At 43.4% G+C, this 20,886-nt stretch overlaps 1 protein-coding gene across 1 annotated transcript in view; it reads right to left on the bottom strand.

Annotated features, from left to right (window-relative positions):
* Nucleotides 1–20,886, bottom strand: part of gabrg3 (gamma-aminobutyric acid type A receptor subunit gamma3) — a gene marked incomplete at both ends in the record, with an annotated part of 89,067 nt that overhangs the window by 58,178 nt on the left and 10,003 nt on the right. The window contains 3 exons of the mRNA XM_079296702.1: nucleotides 1,859–1,990; nucleotides 2,402–2,493; nucleotides 14,969–15,036. Coding sequence (XP_079152828.1) covers nucleotides 1,859–1,990; nucleotides 2,402–2,493; nucleotides 14,969–15,036 — 292 coding nt within the window. The remainder of the gene's footprint in view (nucleotides 1–1,858; nucleotides 1,991–2,401; nucleotides 2,494–14,968; nucleotides 15,037–20,886) is intronic.

Here is a 20,886-nt window from a genome sequence, read left to right as displayed (position 1 = left end):
AAGTCCAAAATGTATTACAAAAAAGAGAGATGTAATCATTTCAAAAATACACAACACGCAATATTCTGCTTCAATCTATACTTGTTTCATTTTAGCCTTTCAAAGGGAGGCACGCAGCTGTCTGAAGCATAAATTACATCTGTACAACTACAATAACGACACACATTCAAAGCTTCAGCAAAAAAAACTCAAAATATAAATCTATGGATAAGTGCGGCTTTAAACTTGGTTGGAAGTTGAAGCGGTTATTAACCCTTAAAACACCCCAAATCATTCCCCTATTATTCGGTGGATTTTAGGTCATTAGAACGGGTTTCTTCTTACATTCTGGTTCACCTTTATTGGATTGATTGAACTCCACAAGACGGGATCTGAGCGATCCTCCGAAGGCTGGAAAAGAAACTATGGTTGTATTTGCTGTCTGAACAAGGTCTCGTTAGAAGTCCTGGGTACGCAGGTGAGATTGGATCCTCAAGGCAGAAAAAGCTCATGTCAGAGCTTGAGGTTTGAGGTCAAATATAAAAAGAACCTGTCCACTCCAAACCTGAGTGGGTTTTTTCTGACACGCCGAGGGTTATTTTGTCAAAAGGCCACGCACGCCCTCCCCCGTGTGTCATTTCTCTCCCGCCGAGAAGCCGTCACAGAGAGCAGCACCAAACAAGCAGTAACATGTTGAACAAGAGGAGTTTCTGTTCCTCTGTGCTGAGGTACAGCACGGCTTTGGAGCAAAAGCGAAGATATTCTCATTTCAATATTGAGAAAAACATGCGGGGAAGAAATATATAGTTAATTATACTGAAGTAGGAGCCAGAAGGAGGACACAGTAGTTAAGATTCTATTGAAGTGTGTCGTGTGTCGGCAAAGAAGCACCTAATCACGGTGTCCCTGGGCTGACCTCAGCTGGGGCCCTTTATTGCATTTCTCTCTCTCCACGGTTGCAAACTCTAATTCTACTGGTTCTGTCAAAATAAAAGCAATATTCCTGAAAAATGATACTTACTTTGGAGTCTTGAATCTTGACTATATTGTCACGGTTATGGAGGGGTGACATTGCTCGCTAGCGACACGGGTCAGTGGCTGTATGAACTACTGACCGTATGTAGAGATCTTTGTCCGTGACTACTTCACTCAGAGCAGCTGTCAATCATGACGTCACACCCCTTTTTACAGCGTCAAATAACTCAATAAAACAAAACGGGACTTTGGGGAAAATGCATTTCATTTTACATCTGTTGTTTTTACACACCTGTAATATTAACACCACATGCCAACAAGAACCTGTGTGATGTTCATATGTGTAAACGCAAAAAATAATCTAATGCAGAGTTCCTCTGATATTTGAAACCGTGTTTTCAGGGGCTTTGAGGACAGGAGGCGGGTGCTCTGATGTGAACTAACAAGCTTGATGGCGACATACAGAACCGTGTGTTTTGATCACTGTTGAAAAACTACTGCGAGGGACATGAATTTTAGATGACTGCAGCTTGAATGAATGGGTAAAACGCACCAATAATTGCCTGTTAATGAGTACGACAAGTTCGTACGTTGCTGCTTGCACCACCCAGGCTTCCTTCCTGTTTCCCAAGGACAGGAAGCTATAAAGTGAAATCCATATTCAAACTATTTAAAATCTGGGGTGATGTAACAGATGCCAATGTCCATATTTTCCCATGTCTCCAAATGTCTTAAATGTCTGTATTTGTCTCCACTTTTCATTGAAAATGATTTTTACTTCTCTACCGTGCTGAGTTGTTTCTGTTTTTAACATGTAAAGTGCCTTTGAGTACCTTTTAAAGCGTGATACAAAATAAACGTATAATTATTATGATACTGAACTGTGTGTTTTCATGTATTTTACCTCAGCGTGTAGAGCACTTTTCCATTGTTCCAGATCCGGAGCAACTGGTTGGGCGTCGTGATCCAGTGGGAGTCGGCATTCTTGGAATTCCTAAAGATGGTGTCGGGCAGCCAGATCAAGCCAACCATATTGCTGGTTGGATAAGAGGCCGACAAAGAGAGAGAAAGAGAAAGAGGGTAAGAAACGATTCCTGTTGAGTTCCTTCATCTTTCTCTGGAATGTATGAAGCAGATCCACTTCCCAATAAGAGGATAATAAAATACCCGGGCGACGCAGTGAAAACAAAGCACATCAATCAATTACAGGCCTCTTCCCGAGAGAGAGACGAATATTGCTCTCGAATGAGATAATCACAGTATGAAAATGTTGAAACACAACAGTTGTTACAGTGGAAAGAAAGTGTCACAGCGGCGTCTTAAGAGTTAATTAAAAAAAACCCTCAAAAAACATCGTTAAACATAAAATGCTGTGATTCTCTAATCTGAGACTGAGACATGTGTGAATTAGAGCTACAGCCGTATACCCGCAGTGAACCCAGCGCACCTGTTGAGGGTTAGCCGCCTGCTGTTGCTGCTGTTAAAGCGCAGACGGGTGTCCACCCAGGTCTGGGCGAAGATAATATCGATCTGGTACTCCTGGGGGAGAGAAAAGCACACTCAATACACCGATCTGACGAGCCTTTCTGAAGCAGCATAGAGACAGGAGGCGGCGGGTGAAGTGTGTGCGTGCGGAGCGGTCTCGGCCCTTCTGGAGGAGCCGATAGCGCCGCCCTTTGAACGCAAATGTGTCCGGGTGAAAAGGAAACGCTGAAGCGTCGCGCAGCACTCACTGGAAACACTCAAATACACATTATGCTTTTGATATGGAAATGAGATTACACCATTATTTTCATGACACAATATGTTAAATGCTTTAAAAAGTTCATTCCCACCATTATTTTCTAATATTTCTAAATATGAAAAAATAAAAAATAAGTATAGTTTGGTTTGCTTGCAGGTCTATAATGTGACCACCCGTCTCAGAGACCTTGCATCCAAATAACGGCTAAATATAGCCTGCATCACTCATTTATCTCCACCATCTTTATCGTAAATTTGGAAAGATGTGGGTTCTGCCGACAGCTGTCTTCACTCACCCAAATACACTCCAAATAGCACCCTACCGTTGGTGTGCTGGGAAGATGAAATGTTGTGCCGAACATGAAACTTTGCAGTTGCAGTCGTTTACAAATAATGGCGACTGTGAATATATGAAAACCAGCTCAGAAATATCCTTTGGCGTATGTTCATACTGTAATGTTTAATTTTATATTAACTACAGTTTCACGAGTGAAGTCAGTTGGGAAATATGAGTTGAAATATGAAGCCGTTCACAGCTTCCCAGTGCTCAGGAGGTGAGGACCTCCAACATGGCAGGCAGAAGGTCAGTACATCAGCTGGAAGTCCTGTATATAGAACAAGGCCGACGGATGCTTCAAAGATAAGGTCAGACAGGGAGAACTCTCTGGAAGCCATTCGCAATCCTCAGCTGATACGAAACGGAGCAAAAGGAAAAAAAATTGGCATTTCGGAGCCTATTATGTGAGACTGTTTCGGAATGACCCGGTTTGGCTGAAAAGCTGATCTGGGTTTAATTAAAGGAGGATTTTCTCCAGAGGACAGTTTGATTTTTAAACTTTTGTCTTAAGTAAAATGTTGTAAAGTAACCCAAGAGTAAGTGAAGAACCCCAAACGTCACCCTTTCATGCACAGCGTCGCTCGCTCTCTGACTTTTTCTCCTTTTGACCTTTTCCAAAAGCAGACAGAGGAGACCTGACATTCCTAAAACATCTGTTGCCAAAATCCCCATTTTTACTGTCGGCACGCTTAACCTTTGGAGGATATGATAGGGAGACATGCGCCCCAATAATTCGGGCCGGCAGACCACAAAGTGTTACACGTTACGCCCGGCGACCTCTCACAATGGGCCTTTCTGCTTCCACCGGGTCCTTTTTGGGGACTACACCATACGAGCCGAGGCGCTGACGCGGCAGGTCCAATATTCACAGGCATTATGCAAAACAATGAGGCCGAGTGTCGAGAGGTAGCAAACTAAATTCCCACTCGCGATTGACAAAAGAAACAGTGAAGCCCAACCTATAGGCGAGATAATCAAGGGTGACTTGGGTTGTGTATGCTCTGCTGGGAAAATCACACATAAAGTTAGAGACAGCGAGACGCGAGTTCATTATTTAGGGTTTAAATATTTGATCCGAGGTCTTGAAATATTCAGAATGTGATAAACCGTCTCCCTCATGTCCCTAACTAAGTTTTACACAGCAGGCGGCGTCACACGGTCAAAGGTGAATTGTTCCACTACCATGGGGAAAAGGTGAAGGTGCAGGTGACATATCTTTCATCTGCACACGATGGAAAACTTTTGCAGAATATTGGTATTTGACATTAAAATTCCTCTCGCCATCCTAAAGCAGAGCCACACCTTGAGCACACACTGGTCCCCAGCTAATTAACTGGTGGGTAAAAACCAACAAATGTGCCCCGACTCTCTTTGGGAATGCAAACACTACTCAGAATCTGATAATAGGAGAGTCAATAACAAAGCCTGAGGATGTTGACAGCGAACAACTTCCCCTTAGAGTTACGACAAGATCCTGGTAAAGACAAAGCTTATTCCCAGAACATCTGACTGGCCCTTTAAGAGTAGGGAGCCGGACCTTTAAGAGGATTGGGGAGAAAACGGTGGAAAGACGAAGGAGGTGAAAGAGATCATCTCCAAACGCTGAATGACAGTGAGATTAGACCGTGCAGGGTGAATGTTTGAGGTCGATCTCATCAGTGATGCGCTCGCGTCTCCTACGCAACGCAACAACGCTGACCACGACACGAAGATATTTGGCAACTGTAAAAATGCTAAAGTGTTGCTGGTTTATAGATTTACATGCCGACCATCGCGGCTACTTATATAGACTGACGGCAACGGCAGAAACTGATGAAAGACGAGCCATTTTCCATTGACTGTGGGTTGACCGGGCCTTTGAGCTGCTGTAACTCAAACGTAACCCCAGAAGACAAGATCATTGTCCAGTGATGAATTAGAACTACTTTACTTTGGATTGACTGAAGTAAAAGGATCGGAGTTCTTCTTCTTTCCTTAATTAACTTGAAAAAAAAGTCAGTTCAGTCGACCATAAATATTTCACCATTACAACCGCCTCATAAAGGCCTCCGCTCTGCCTCACTGCTGGTCAAGTAGAATCCAGTGAGAAAACACTGCCTTGCACTTTATTACGGTATATTATGTTTTGCAGTGAAGGAAATCTCAAACTTAAAGCACAGATCACTGACTAATGTATTTCTACAGGAAAAACCGATGCCGCATAGTTGGTATAAATATTTATCAGTGAAATATTCATATCTCCCAGACCTTGGAAAATTAGTTGCTGGACTAAATTTAAATCCCTCAAGAAGAAGAAGAAGAAAGATAAACAAGATGAGGGTTCGAATTCTCAGAATCATGTCGGTCACGAACAATATTTAAATATATTTTATTCTCAGAGCCCTCATATCCACTACCTAAATAAACAGTCACCCATGATGCATTGCGGTGGCCCGCAGGCAGCCTCACAGTGATGCCCCTTGTGTGTGACGGGCAGAGATGATGGTAAACACGACCATTCAGCCACCGCTCAGGGGTGCTGATGAACTTCTGCCAGGTGTAACAAACAAAACTGTGCGTTACCTGCGGATACGAGGGGCATTTTAAAGATCGCTTTCGAGTGTCTCTGTGTGGAGCCAATCGCACAAACAGGCCTTTGTCGTGTCTCGAAGAATCAAATAAAAAAGACCTTTGAAAGAAACAAAAGGAGGTGATTTGCATATCCGGCTGTCTGTTTGCGTGGGTTGGAAGAAACACGGGATGAGAAATGACTCAAACCTGTCGGCTGAGCTTCACTGAGCATCTGTCCCGAGGTACAATCAACACCTGCGTTTCTTTGTCCAACTGTAAGACAAAATGATTTGCCTTTGTTCGCACTGGTAACAACGATCACGGCACTAGAGGCAGCAGCAGCGTTCATCTCTCCGCCAGTATCGCAGCTACTAATGACGCAGCAGGAGCAGCAAGAGAAGCAGTACTGGTAGTAGTGGCTGTTAGCATGCTAACACGCTACATGAAGGTGAACATATTGAACATCAGCAGGTCAGCATCGTCACTGTGAGCATGCTGCTGTTAGCACTTGCGTCAAAGCACCACTGATTATTAAACGAGGATATTTACAACTGGTGACTTTCTAGTTGGATGTATTTTGAATATATATCCCATTTGAGTTTACTCAATAAAATACAATATCAAAACCCGCAGCTATACTAGTATCAGCAGCAGGAGTTTGCTTAAATGTACATTTTCGGTACGTAAGCTTCTCTCCGGTGTCTTTGAACAGGTGATCCTTTTTTTTCTGGGCTTCAAAGACAAAGTGCTCATAACTCATTTATTTCACTTCAAACACTGCTTTTCTGTGTTCGTCGATTATGAGGGAGAGGAATTAGAAAAGAGTCAAATAAAAGAGTGGAAGGTAATGGTTTCTAATGTGGACGAGGGGTGATAATGACAAGAGGAAAGATGCTGGGGAGGGAAATAGAGAGTACAAACTATCTGTGATCCTGCAGTCATCGCTACGTCAGCTAATCAAGATCACTCTCAAAATCATATTCAAACAACATTTAACTGAGGCAGGGTCCTGCTTACAAAACCGCTGCAGCTGCTCGTGCGTTGTTCCACCTGCTACACGCTGTATACTGACTGATGATTGATACCTACTTCAAAACACCCATATGGCCATATCATCTTAGATGATATATTAGTTTGAAAGTTTCCACTGTTAGACAATATGTTTTTGTGAAAACAGTGTAAGAATGGTTGTGCTTTCTTTAGCTTAGAAAAGCCATTTATATCTACGTAGGGAGCCGGTCGTCTTTCTCGGAGTCCGCCATGTTTCTATGGCAGCCCATAAGGGACAAACCAAATGCTGGCTCTAGCGAGGGGCTTTCCCAGAGTATTGATAAGCCCTGAGGTTACTGGTTACCTCCACACACACACACACACGCGCGCGCGCACGCACACACACACACACACACACACACACACACACACACACACACACACACACACACACACACACACACACACACACACACACACACACACACACACACACACACACACACACACACACACACACACACACACACACACAGCGTCAGCTAGCCGTGGTAATGACAGTGAAGTGAGGAATACTGGAGTTGACAGCTGAAAACAAAAGCATCAAAATAAATAATTGGAGATCTGAATGAAATGTCAAAATCCTCTGAGTTATTTATTTTCTTCTGTAGCATCCTGAAATACTAGGCAAGGCAAGTTTATTTGTATAGCACATTTCAACAAGGTAATTCAAAGTGCTTCACATAAAACCATTAAAAGCATCAAAACATAAGGCAAAAGAAAAGGAGATTTAAAAACAATTAAGAACATTCATTGCATTAAAACATTAAAAAACAGTGTAAGAAATAAAATTCAATAGTAAATTGCAGAAATGCAGGAAATTGATTAATATATTGATTGAATGTGGTTCAATTAAAGGCAGCAGCAAACAGAAAAGTCTTCAATCTTGATTTAAATGAGCTGAGGGTCTCAGCAGACCTGCAGCTTTCTGGGACTTTGTTCCAGATATGTGGAGCAGAAAAACTGAACGCTGCTTCTCCATGTTTAGTTCTGACTCTGGGAACAGAAAGTAGACCGGTCCCAGACGACCTGAGGGGTCGGGATGGTTCATAAGGTAGCAGCAGATCAGAGATGTATTTTGGCCCTAAACCATTCAGTGCTTTGTAAACCAACAGCAGGATTTTAAAGTCAATTCTTTGTTGGACAGGAAGCCAGTGCAAAGACCTCAGAACTGGAGTGATGTGATCCACCCTCCTGGTCTTAGTGAGGACTCGAGCTGCAGCGTTCTGAATCAGCTGCAGCTTTCTGACGGACTTTTTACAGAGACCTGTAAACACACCGTTACAGTAGTCCAGTCTGCTGAAGATAAATGCATGGACAAGTTTTTCCAAATCCTGTTGAGACATAAGTCCTCTAATCCTTGATATATTCTTCAGGTGATAGGAGGCTGATTTTGTAATTGTCTTGATATGGCTGTTCAGGTTGCGGTCTGAATCCATAACTACACCTAGATTTCTGGCTTGGTTTGTGGGTTTTAACATCAGTGACTGAAGCTGAGCGGTGATTTTCAATTGTTCGTCCTTGGTACAAAAAACAATTACTTCTGTTTTATCTTTGTTTAATTGAAGAAAATTCTGGCACATCCAGTTGTTGATTTGTTCAATGCAGTTACCCAGCCCTTGTATGGGATTATAGTCCCCTGGTGACATAGTTATGTAGATTTGGGTGTCGTCTGCATAATTATGATAACACACTTTGTTGTTTTCCATAATCTGAGCTAGTGGAAGCATGTAGATGTTGAACAGAAGAGGCCCCAGTATTGAACCTTGGGGAACACCACATGTCATTTTAGTCAGCTCTGATGTGTAATCAGCTACAGACACAAAGTATTCTCGGCCCGTCAAGTAGGATTCAAACCAGTTAAGTGCTGTGCCAGAGTCCCACCCAGATTTTTAGTCTTTCTAGGAGTATGGCATGGTCGACCGTGTCGAATGCAGCACTGAGATCTAGTAACACTAAGACTGAACTTCTGCCATTGTCTATGTTTAAGTGAATGTCGTTGAAAACCTTAACAAGAGCAGTTTCAGTGCTGTGGTGCTGTCGAAACTACTACTACACTAGTACTACTACTACTACAGAGCAAAGATAATGGAAGGAGCCTCGCAGGGACCGTATTCACTAAACAAGTGCGATCCAAGTGCATCTCATAATAATTGGAGTGTGTGGAGTACCGTCAAAATGACTCCCACTCATCATGAAACCCAAGATGTGTGGTGTCCTGAATTGATTCAGACCATCAGCGATGTTGTAGTGGCGTCTCCCCACGTGCCTTTCGTTGAAACGTAATTAAAGGGCCAGAGTAATACATTTTTTAGCTGCATGCGCTGGGTTCACTTGCTAGCTGTCATGGCTTCCTGCGTTGGGGAGATGGTATGAAATGTGTTTTTTTTCCCCCAGAGCTCTTACTTTGTTGAAAAGAGTTGCCTGCTGCAGCCGAAAATCATGCAAATGAGAGCAGAGCGAGAGATCTGAACTGAAAATTGGCAAAATGCTGCAGAGAACTAATGGAAACGACTGAGTTTGATGGTAATAATCTGAGGGTTTGTTAGTACAAGCGGACTCTTAAGAATTTCGACAAGAAAGTCAATGTTGAAGCCACATATTTCACAATCCAGCCCACTTGCTGGCTTACCGCTATTGACTAATAACCTCATCCATCAACTCAGATATGAGACAGTTCCTTTCATCTTTCAGTTTCAATGAGTCTTATTTTCCTGGATAAATGAAGGTGGAATCAAATAAAGAAAACAGCCGTATCCTGGAATCAAACGGAACACTAGGATGCTGCCAAGAAATCCATAAGAGATAAACAAACATCCTCAACCTCGCATAAAGCAAAAATGAGCGGCAGATACGGCAGATGCTGTTGAAGACTAAGACTCTCTTCTGAAGAGGGTCAGCCTTTGATGTGCGTTGCCCGCTTGAGTGTGTGCACACATCATAGATAGAAAGCCAGACAGTGGACGAAAATAAATGCATTTTTTGACCCCTTGAACACCTGCAGACTTCACTGGTGGGGTGAGGAGGGGGAGGCAGATGTCCATACCTCTGCATGAATGACTGCAATGGAATAGAAAGGGTCTAGCAAGAGCGTGTCTGAGCTCTGCTGAATCTTGTTTGTGTATCTTGTAAGTAAGTGTCCCCTTTCACAAAAATAGCTTCACTCGTGGAAGTTCAAAATGTCTTTCAATCTCTGCGGACTCAATTATTCAGTGAGTCCATCCCCTGTTGCACCGCAGCCTTTCTTCCATTCGGACTCGGTTTAAGTGCATGCACAGGTTGAGTCAATTTGATGGGGGGAACCAGACTTGCAGGAAAGAACAAAGCAAGAATAAACACGAGAGTCATGGGTTGTCATACGCATGGTTTAAAGGTAGCCATGTTTTGCGTTGAGGGTCTGTGAAATGTACTTTAACAGCAGCAGCATTAAGCAAGCTTTTATGCAAAAACACACCTGTTTTATCAAGCGTAATCACTTGAGTGGAGCTGCAGGATTTTGAGCACCCCATCACCACTGATTGAGACGGCAGCAACTCAACCTGTCTGCCAAAATTAGATTGAAGAAAATGTCTCCCTTTAGAGGAGGTGAAGAGTTGAAGCTCGAGAGAGAAACTTGATGAAATTAATGAACAAACTGGTGCTTTGATCTCAGGCCAGGAAAGAAAAGGAGAAAGCTTTCATATAATCACATTACTTTGCACCGTGATGCATTTGTGCTTCAATGGGCAGGCGGCACATGCAAAACCACAAACAGAGAAACAACCTTTGTAGGTTTAAATATACACTGTAGTAAAACAATTAACTAAAGAACGAGTCACGAGACTAAGATTCCACAGTCAGCCGCGTGAGACAGTTCTTAGGGACAACAGAGCTCTTAGCTACATGCTAACGTCAACATGCTAACAGGCTCACTATAGCACTCCAATAAGCACTTCAATAATTCACTCAAACTACAAATGGTGGCGCTGAAGGAAAGGTGATAAACAAAGATTGATCATCAGAGGGAACATGGATGTCATGGCAATCCTGACAATAGTTGAGATATTTCAGACTGGACCAAAGTGGTGATTACTGAGAGCAAATAAGTTTACTTTTAGAATTTTTATTATGAAGGAAAAATAAAATAAAAACCGAAAAATGAATTAAAAACAAACCAGCAGCCATGCTGCTATTGTCCCAAACACAATAGCAATTTAAGAGATAATTAAAGTGTTGATTGCTTGCCCACAGGACGCTGCGAAATGCAAAAATGTGCCGTTGTTGTATTGCCGTGACCTGCTTGGTGTTTTGGGTCAGTAATAACATCTTTGATGTGCGCATGCTGATTAACAGACACAGGATCGCTGCATCCAGAAGACAGACGGCCGAGCTAGATTGATGGCACGCCACTGACAATAATAATCTGTCCCCTGCAGCCCTGACTCACTGTCCCTCGCTTTGTCCCTCTCGTTTCGAGCTATTACTAAATGATAAATGCATTCGTCGATATGTCCGCTTATTTGGTTCGCCTGTCTTCGCGAAGGACGACCTTGATCTGGAACGCGGATGAGTGAGGATTTGTGAAAAGAATAAATGAAAGTGAGTTTTTGTCTTCGTCATCAGAGCCTCCAGCTACGGCAAGAAATAAAAGTAGAACGCTAAATGAATAAATAAAGGACCTCGGTAAGCTGAAGTGATCAAAGACGAGAGAAAATAAGCAGGAGAGTGTCTGGAATCACTCACACAGAACTCGTACTTCAGTGGGTTATCAGTCCCAACACAAAAACGCTGTTCACACACACACACACACACACACACACACACACACACACACACACACACACACACACACACACACACACACACACACACACACACACACACACACACACACACACACACACACACACACACACACACACACAGAGTTGCTTTGAAATATTGCATCCTTCAAACGGGGACGTTGTCTCTTGGCTGGAGTTGACATCTCTTCAAAGATTATTCATGTGAACACATTTATCTGGACTAATGTGGACGGCCGTGTGAACCGGATGGATCATATGTCCCAGAGACGAGTTCAGACCGACGTGTTAGGAACAAGACAAAAGACAGAATTATGGATCAGATAATGTCATGTAGTCGGGGGAGTAATACTCCTTGTATTATCCGTGTGAAGCAAGCAGAGTATTCAAAATTACATTATTTATAAAACACGTGTTATATTGTTTGTCTAAACAAAGACGTGGGATCTAAGCAGAGAGACGACGACGAATCACTGGTCGTGAAAACATTTAGAAATAGATGGAGGCCATTTCCCCCGTGACACAACCTTCACACGGCCACAAATAGCTTTGAGAAAAAGAAATGTAAAAAACAAGGCCAGGCCGAGCTTGGTTTTTTTTTTTCTCTCCTACGTTGTTACATTTCTGGACAGAAATGGATAAAAGAGGAAGACGCGCAGCGAGCGAGATAAAAGAGTTGTGACTGCACTGATTCCAGTCCAGTCGACCCCCCCGGGGGCGGCCGAGGACTCACATTCCACTGACCGGCGTCCACCGACCCGGACAGGAGGAAAATCACTGGGATGTCACAGCGGGCTCCCACTCTCCACTGAAACAAAGTTTGGGGCGAGCCGAGCCCGGCCATGCCCCGCTGACCCGCTACAGGCCGGAGTTTTAAAGACACAACTTTACCACTCATGATTGTGTGAGTGAGTGCGTGTGTTTTTGTCCTATTTTGTAGAAGCTGCGCTCACCATCATTTTAACATAACAGACTAAGAGTACATGATTTTAAAAGATGGACATTTGCAGTACAAAAGTAGAGCGTAAACAGATGTTTCTCACTTGAAATGAATGCTAAAATAAACATGACAGCTGGTTCCATTTATAAATAGAAAAACAAGGACATCCTGAAATCGATCAACACGGACTTCAAAAACAACTGAATACACCATTTTGCATCCCAAATTGAATTTACCCAATTGCACTTTGGAAGGAATCCTGAATGCATTCTGCTGAATGGCTGTTTCTTTGAAATTAAGGATGCTTTTTATCAAAATGCTTCAAATCGTCAATTATTTTTTTACTTTTTTAAAGTGCAAATTATAAATTGGTTTATTGTGAGATGCTGCCGAGTTTCAGCTGTTTTTGAGGATTATCTCCTGTCCTTGGTTCGCGTTGCACCTCTGCCAGCTGCGGCAGAATGACACTTTGCTTAATATTATACAGCTTTGTTGAACACTCAACTCTGATTGGCCATTGAAAGGTAATCTGAGGTCTGCCCAGACGTCTCTTTCATCACATTTCGCCATGAGCGTCTGGACGATTTTGTTGATTTCTCTTCATATCAGCTCACTTCTAACACAAAGCTGTTTACTGATGCGCAGTCCTGCTTTCCAAGCTTCTCAGTGGCTTAAAAAAAGAAAAGCAGCTAATGTATCTGTAGCGTCAATTGATTGATGCCTTTTGTAAGCAGCCATGTAATAAGCGAGATTGTGAGGTCAGAAAGTCCTCGTGGTAAAATATGTCCCTTCAGTGTTATGAAGAGCCTTCTATTGACTTGTTGAATCATCTTGCAGGGGCTTCACCTGGAGCTATGCATCATCCTGTTATTGTGCAAATCACAACACACAGGTGGTTGATAAGCAACACTTGTTCAATGTAATCCAATACCAGAGTTGATCGCATTGAAAGATGGTCTCTTGTCGATTATTTTTCAGCAACACAGATAAGAAACTTGAACTTGATCAAGGTATTCAGTAATAACTTCTCCATGGCGGGGTCCGCCATCCCCACGCTAGATCCAAGTTGCTTTCCCATGTACAAAGGAGTTACAGGAGATTACTTAGCACGTGATTCAGCATAGATTTTCATCAATGATATCAGACTTTAATGTTCTTTTTTCAAGATTGTTTTTTGGGCTGTTGCCTTTTTTGTAGGATTGAACAGCCGAAGAGAGACAGGATTCAAAAACAACTGAATATCAGAGTTCAACTACACCATTTTGCATCCCAAATTGAATTTACCCAATTGCACTTTGGAAGGAATCCTGAATGCATTCTGCTGAATGGCTGTTTCTTAATGATCTGGCATAAATTAATTGGGCTAATTTGGAACAACTCATTTAAAATGAATTGCGTTGTGCCGAACCTCTTTATGAAAGACATGGTAAACATGCTCGCTCTCCTGCTTATTAGTAAACACGAACACATTTATTTATGGAAAACAATAATACATTGTGTGCAACATTGCACACAATGCACCCGCAAGACACCGAGTGCAGCACATCGGTTCATGCTCTCGTTCATTTTTGTTGTAATTTAGTCAGCAGACGTAGTCTGGAGTAATGTAAGTCACAGGCCGGTGCCGACAGTCAAAAAAAAAAGGCTAAATTGCTTTTATATCTGGGAATATCTAATGTTGCTCGGCAACTGTCACAACTCCACATCTGGCGGTACGGTGAGTTTAGAGATAAAACGCTTTCATTATCATGTCGAGCTCGGTTAGTATTTTCACATTAATGATGCTTTGAGTGAATATTCAAGCAGACGAAATATATCATGCGAGTGTATTGACAGCGATTGCATTTCGTCGACCGCACTTCACTCAAGAACAGACGGCAGACGGCTTGGGCTTCAAGTCTTGTGAATAAAACCAGTTTTGTCATTAACGCACATAAAGCTTTTAGTTTCTACGGGTCCTATTGATAAGAAGTGCGTAGGATCCATACTGAATGTGCACAATAGCTGACAACAGCGTCCCTACGCAATGTTCCCTTTAAGAATCAGTCTGAAACAGAGACTGTATCGCCGTCTCACGGAAAGGTTAACCGGTCGGCAATAATCTATATACAGCGTCCACTTAAAGGAGTATTGATTTGGCCTTTGTTTCAGGGGGATACAGTACATTGCTTTGCAGCTCTGCCAAAACTGGTGTCTCTGACACAGACTATGGATAAGTACCTCACGCAACCCAACTACAAAAGACCCAAACTAACCCTTGAAGTGAAATTAAATGTTCGAGAGGCTTCATTATACTATCTGACTTCAATTCACCACCTCGCCATCTGCGTGGCCAATTGAAGAAGATAACACGTGTTCTGTATGCCCGTGCTGGGCCTAAGAGAAGGTCTCTGCTGCTCGTCTGGGTTTTTCACTCGTTTGCTTTGATCCGAGCCGATTCACGTGAACAAAGCGTCCACACCTGTCTTTCCTGGCTTCCTCCAGCGCTGAAACAGCCGCGGCGGCCCGCGCCACCTCCAAATACACCGTTCACGTACGATGACGCTAATGCGGGACAATGGATGAGTATGTGTGTGTGTGTGTGTGGGGGGCAGAGAGGAAGCATTAACTCACCATATCGATGGATGACACGGGCCCGATGCTGTTGACATATATGCCCACATCGACGACGGTAGGTTTCACTGCAAGAGGCAGAAGGGAGAAGAGTGAGAGATGGCAGCTGCACATATTGTAGGTGGGACACGAGACAATAGAATAGACAATAGAATGCAATCATTCTATTGTATTTGTCATTTGTCTGTGTTTTCATGCTGTCGTGTGAGTCCGCAGACATAAATCAAATCAATAATCAAGTTTAAAACAATGGTTTTCATCGTTCAACGTCGCCTTAACAGAAACAATGAGCCCCCCCCCCCCCCCCCACCCACCCAGAGCTAAGATTTGCTTTTCAGATCACAAAAAGCTGCACCGTGCTACCGTTACCATGGCAATTAATAGCATTTCCAGGGAGGATGTAGGATCTTGGCTAATTTTGCTTGGCAACAACAGTCGGTTCCAGGAAGACGATGGAGCTAAATAAATGGTACCAGAACTAAATGCTGCATCTCTTGCCGTAAAAGAGAAATGTGTTCAACGTTCCCTGGAGAGAGAAAATCAACACAAAGGACACTAAACATCGTGTCCTTGGACGTTTTCTCAGAATACACATGATGTATCCGGTAAACCGGATCAATTTGACTGGAGACATTTAATGATTTTATTGCCACCCAGGGAGACGGAGGGTTTGTTTTTCTCACTGCTTTCTCTACATCTAATGAGTCACCCACACACCCCCACAGACTCAGACCTGTTAGTGGGTGTTTAACATGACGGGGGGGCCTCCATGGTCACAACATTTTGGGATCATTTTGAGCTTTGGTGAGCCCTTAATGTTTCATCACGTGACATTTTCAGTCTGTCCAATAAACCAAACGAGGGTTAATCCGTTTCATATCATCATTGGATCCATTGAAGCTTCAAAAATAATTTTTAAATTGTTTTTAAAAAGACAGAAATAACTTTACTCAAGGGTGCTGTGCTTTATGCACACATGAGATATTTTACAAATCCACTCGCAGCACTTTTTGTGCATTTTTAAAGAGTGGGAAAATCTTCCTTTCACTTTAATTTTTCACAATTAAATGATTACAATTTCAAGAGTTGAGCTGAGAGAGAACAAATATTCTCAAGTAAATCTTCCCGGCACAAAAACAGGTTGTCAGAAAGGAGAGGAAAAAAATATATAACAGACTTTAATTGGAATCCTAATTGGGTTATCTACAGACAGCTGCCCTATCAATTAAGATAACCAAACAAAGTTAATTATGTGAGTTGACACATGTTGAGGGGCAAAAAGCTCCTTAATGAATCCATGACCCACGTTACCCTCGTTTAACGGTTCTTTATGGTTCACTGATATTGAACACATTCTACGACATAGTTAAACTGTCTTCCTGGTCATGTAATTGAGATGTTGATACGCGCAGCTGCGTGTTCTGTCTCCGGGGACCTGCTGTGCTGGACCACTGATGCAAACAGTTTTGGGTAGCGAAGGCCTGCTGGGAGGCTTTGAGTCGATTCCAGCAGCGTGTTCTGCTCCATCAACTGGAAAATGAGGGACAACAATGCAGATGCACTTCTGAAATTATTAGTCCATTACTCAGCTTGCCTCGTAGCATGCTCGTAGAAATCTGTATTCAAACGCACAGCATCCATTTCCAAGAGTGCGATGCTGATAATATGAGGCGACGGCACTTTCAAATGTTGCCCTCAGCAGAAAAGAACCTGTTTAGCAATTTGGTCCAGAATTAAATACATCAACAACTATTAGATGATTGCCATGGAATTCGGTACAGACATTCATGTTCCACAGAGGATGATTCGGCCTGATCCCCAGACTCTTCCTCCGGTCGACATATTTGCTCTTCAGAGAAATGTCTCGACAACAATTGAAGGGATTACCATGAAATTCAGTAATATTTTGATCCAGCACCGCCCTTGCACCCAGAAGAGGAGTATTTCTGTTCATTTGTTCATTTCTGCTTTTTGGCATCCGTGTTGTCATTAGCTAGTATCTCTAAACCTCTTTTGAATACTCTCTGGCACCATTAGCGCATGGGCATCGAGCCCAAGTTCAAGCTGAGAATCGAATCTTTATTGTTTATTGTTGGGGGAAAATCTGGCATTGAAGGCACGCAGGACAATACACAATCACAATGTACAAATCCGAGAGAAAATACAGATGTGTTCATTGTTGCTCGAGGGTAACCGGGGAGCGGTATTCGAGCATGCGGTGGGGAAACCCCTGGACACACTGGCAGTCTCAGACAGAGATAAGCAATATTCACACTTTTGGGCAAAGCAGACCGGTCGAACTCATCTGCAAGTCTTTGGATTACGGGGAGGAAAAACAGCTGGAGGCGTCCTAGGTGACAGTGTCCCTCCTTTGGGACCCATTTGCGAAGGAAATGTAGACACTTTTAAGACCACACCAGCGGCAGCATGGGCTGGAAAGCTGATCAATTACAGCTTAGCAGCAGCATTTGGGAACTGGGGCAACCTGAGGGAAATCGTCCTCAATTTACACCACGGTGGATAATCAAGGTAGAGGATGACACTCTGAATCTGCATACGGCATGTTTTAGACAGTGAGCTCTACTGAGCTCCAGTAGTGTCTCCTTCTTCACTTCGATCCATTTCCCGGTGCAATACGCTATGAAATAACTAACCTGACACATGTCCAAATAACGCCCGTCAGATTCACAAGAGGGATGAAGACGCTGCCGTAAAAGAGCCACACATCGAGGCCCACATCACCCTGTGGGCCTCGATTAAGAAGAAAAGGCTTTCATGCCTGCTTGGCCTGGTTGGCATGACAAATGCATTACGCATTGTTAGCCCCAGCACACACACACACACGTGTACATATCCCAGCTGACCGTTTAACTCCCATATGTTCAGTGTCCGAGGAGCACGGTACTGGGAGTGCCGCCTCAGTGGGCTGTTGGATGCTATCCCGAGGGTTAGCCTCACATCTTCAGTCTCACTTTCAAAATGAATGTGCTGTACAACAATTCATCGTGTCCTGTTTAACAAAAGTCGTACACGGTACTTAAGTCCCTCTGGCTATTTGCCTCCGGAGGCTGCAGCAGAAGAACATTGTGAGACAAAGGCTTACAATTATAAGTACGACGCTTCCTTGACACTAAAGTACACGTATTGTAAATTGCGTTAAGAGGAGTGTTTGACTTTCTGGCATCAGTTTCTCTCAAAAATAAAATGGCCATAGAAATGGCCATAGAAACCATGGCCATAGAAACCATGCGTGAACACAGCATGGAGTCCAACATAGGAATGAGGGACTCTACCAGACAGGTTAAGGATTAACAGGTTGATATTATATTTTACGTAGCTCAGCTTTGTGGCCACGGTGCACGACTCTAAATACGACAACATTTATGAGCCTCGGCCGCTGTTGCTATGGAGACGAAGCCAGCCTAAAGCGAGAATCGGAGCGGTAGCGGATTCGAAGCGTTTCGTCGTTGAATTTGTGAACAAAACATGTTGCAAAAGTTGCGGAATTCATTCACAATTGACCCAAAAGAGACTTGAATCCAGAAACCTTGTCAGATCACTCTCCTGTTTACAGTTTATTCAGATTGTTCCAGCTACAGCCTCTTATCCCGGCTATGGGTCATAGAGTAGTTCAAGTCGCTCATGGATCCACAAAGACCGTAGTCTGCACACATAATAACTCTGCTGCTCTGGTACAAAACCCATCCACAGAAATCACACATCATGTCATGCGTGACCTCTCTGCTCCAGCATGTGTAAGCCCTGCAGCCCACAATGCATTTGGTTTGTGAAAAGCTGTTAGTTGCTGCTACAGTCCTCCAGTGGTGCACACACAGTCTCTGCTGCTATAGTTCATGAAACTGAAACGATGTAAACAGCGAGTTACACTGAACCATTACGTTCCTTAAAGAACTAACATGCAGGACTTCATTGAGTACAAACTAACACTTAACACTAAAGATACAAAAAGCACATGGAGCCATTATTAAAATCATACTCACGGCACCTCTAAAGCTAACGAATCATATTTATTTTTTTGGTTAAATTCATGCAAATAAATCGAAATATAAAAATGACACGTAGTGGTTCTACAGGGGCAATAAACACTATACCAGACTATTTCTTGGCTGGGTGCAAGCTATTGTCAACAACTGTATGGCAGAGCAAGAGGTTCACACATGAGAGGCCATCTGTACTTGTCATAACACAAGAGCACTGCTCGTGTACTTTTGTTTTCGATCGTGTCGCTGCTGCAGGCCTGTTCTCGCAAGCGAGTGCATATAGACTCCCGAACTCCCTTCTGGCTTTCCGGAGTGACTGAAACCTCTCTCTGCTGTCTTTTCAAGCAGTTCTCAGCCAACGTGTCGCTGCACCACACATTGGCAAAGCAGTACATTTCCTAGGCGCACACACACACACACACACACATACACAATGTCCATAAAACCTGAACACCATCAATTGTGTGAAAGGTGGAGCTTATGGCAGAGCAGATGTATTGAAATACAAGCCACTGAAGAGCTCTCTCGGCCGTTTTGCATGCACTTTTGAGACGGTCCCCAAACTTGAGCTTGTCAGTTTCCAGTGTACTCTCAAGTCACGCAAGCGAGGTGCCGGGCTTAAATATCAGATGATAAAAATAACACCCGTGGGACAGCGGGCAGGTGTTATCCTGAACTGCACCGCACCGCTAATGGTGGAAACTGGGGTTCAACTCCACCAGTGACACCTTTCTGCCTCAAAGAAATGTTGAAATAGCAAACTGCACACTGACCGCGGCAGACAGAGGCAGACAGAAGCCATCTGGTTCTTGCAAGCAGGGGCGACGCAGAGGCTAAAAATGATTTGCAAATGCTATTCGGCCCACATCTGGACATGTTCGGCATCGACTCACGGGACAAGCTGCGTCGAGCCATCTGACCCGCTGGGTGTGACATCAGCTGCTGGGAGGCTGGAGTCCCTCATACGCAGGTGATGTTTACTGCGGAACTCCTCCGCCTCTCCTCTGGCAGAAACTACAAGTCCGGATTATAATTCATAACGATAATAATAAAGAAGTACTGCCGAATTTGACAAATGTGGTGCGACACAGCAAAGAGAACCCAGAAGTCTTGACAGAGGGGCTTAAGTTGATGCGGCAAACTTGTTAGCAAACAGTTGATTTGTTACACATCTAGCAGATACGGAGCAACATTGTCATTCATGTGGAGTCACGTTTGTGTCCACCTGATGAATGTCCAATATTCAGTCTGGTTTCGCTCGGTTTTTGGTTTCTACCAGCTGCTGATATCTGGGCTTCAGCTGCTAAATGTTCCACTGTGTTCACTGGTTTGGAGGGCTTTTGTTTTTAAAGTAAATTCACAGACCGGACAGCTGACAGTCGCTATAAAGCTCCATGGAGTCGAAGAAAGCTGCAGGCTCTGGTGATAACTCTCTGGCGGTCCATCACTTCGAGCGACCCCTATTCTGCCACATTGTTTTTGTCATTACTTTTTCATCCGTCTTATTTTCTAACCTGGTGCCTTTGAGCAAGGACGCTCCACAGCCAGCAGAACTGCGGCTAAAATGAGCAGCAAGCTGTGGACATCTACTTGTGCTTTATTACACCAAGCTAGCCAACATGTTCTGGGAACACCAGTGCGGCTCATTTCTTTGGACGGAGATAAAAGATGACATCGGGTGTGCCGAGGATTCGGTGAACGCATAAAAAAAAGAAAGTAATAAGAGTCTAAATTAAAAGACTTTCCCATCAGACATTTCCATATTGACCGGCTGTGTGAGTGCTTGTGCAATAATGTTTGTTTAATTCGCCTTTGTGTCCATCAGGTAAACAATGAATTATGCATTGTTTTGCTCCCCTGGTGCTACCACAACAATGGCAACTGTCTGATACCCAACAAGCTCATCGTGTGGAGGAT

The sequence above is a fragment of the Melanostigma gelatinosum genome (genome assembly GCF_949748355.1).
Source record: "Melanostigma gelatinosum genome assembly, chromosome: 24".
Classification (NCBI taxonomy): Eukaryota; Metazoa; Chordata; class Actinopteri; order Perciformes; family Zoarcidae; genus Melanostigma; species Melanostigma gelatinosum.
The sequence above is the reverse complement of the archived record's forward strand: the minus strand, read 5'-3'. Positions and strand labels throughout refer to the sequence as shown.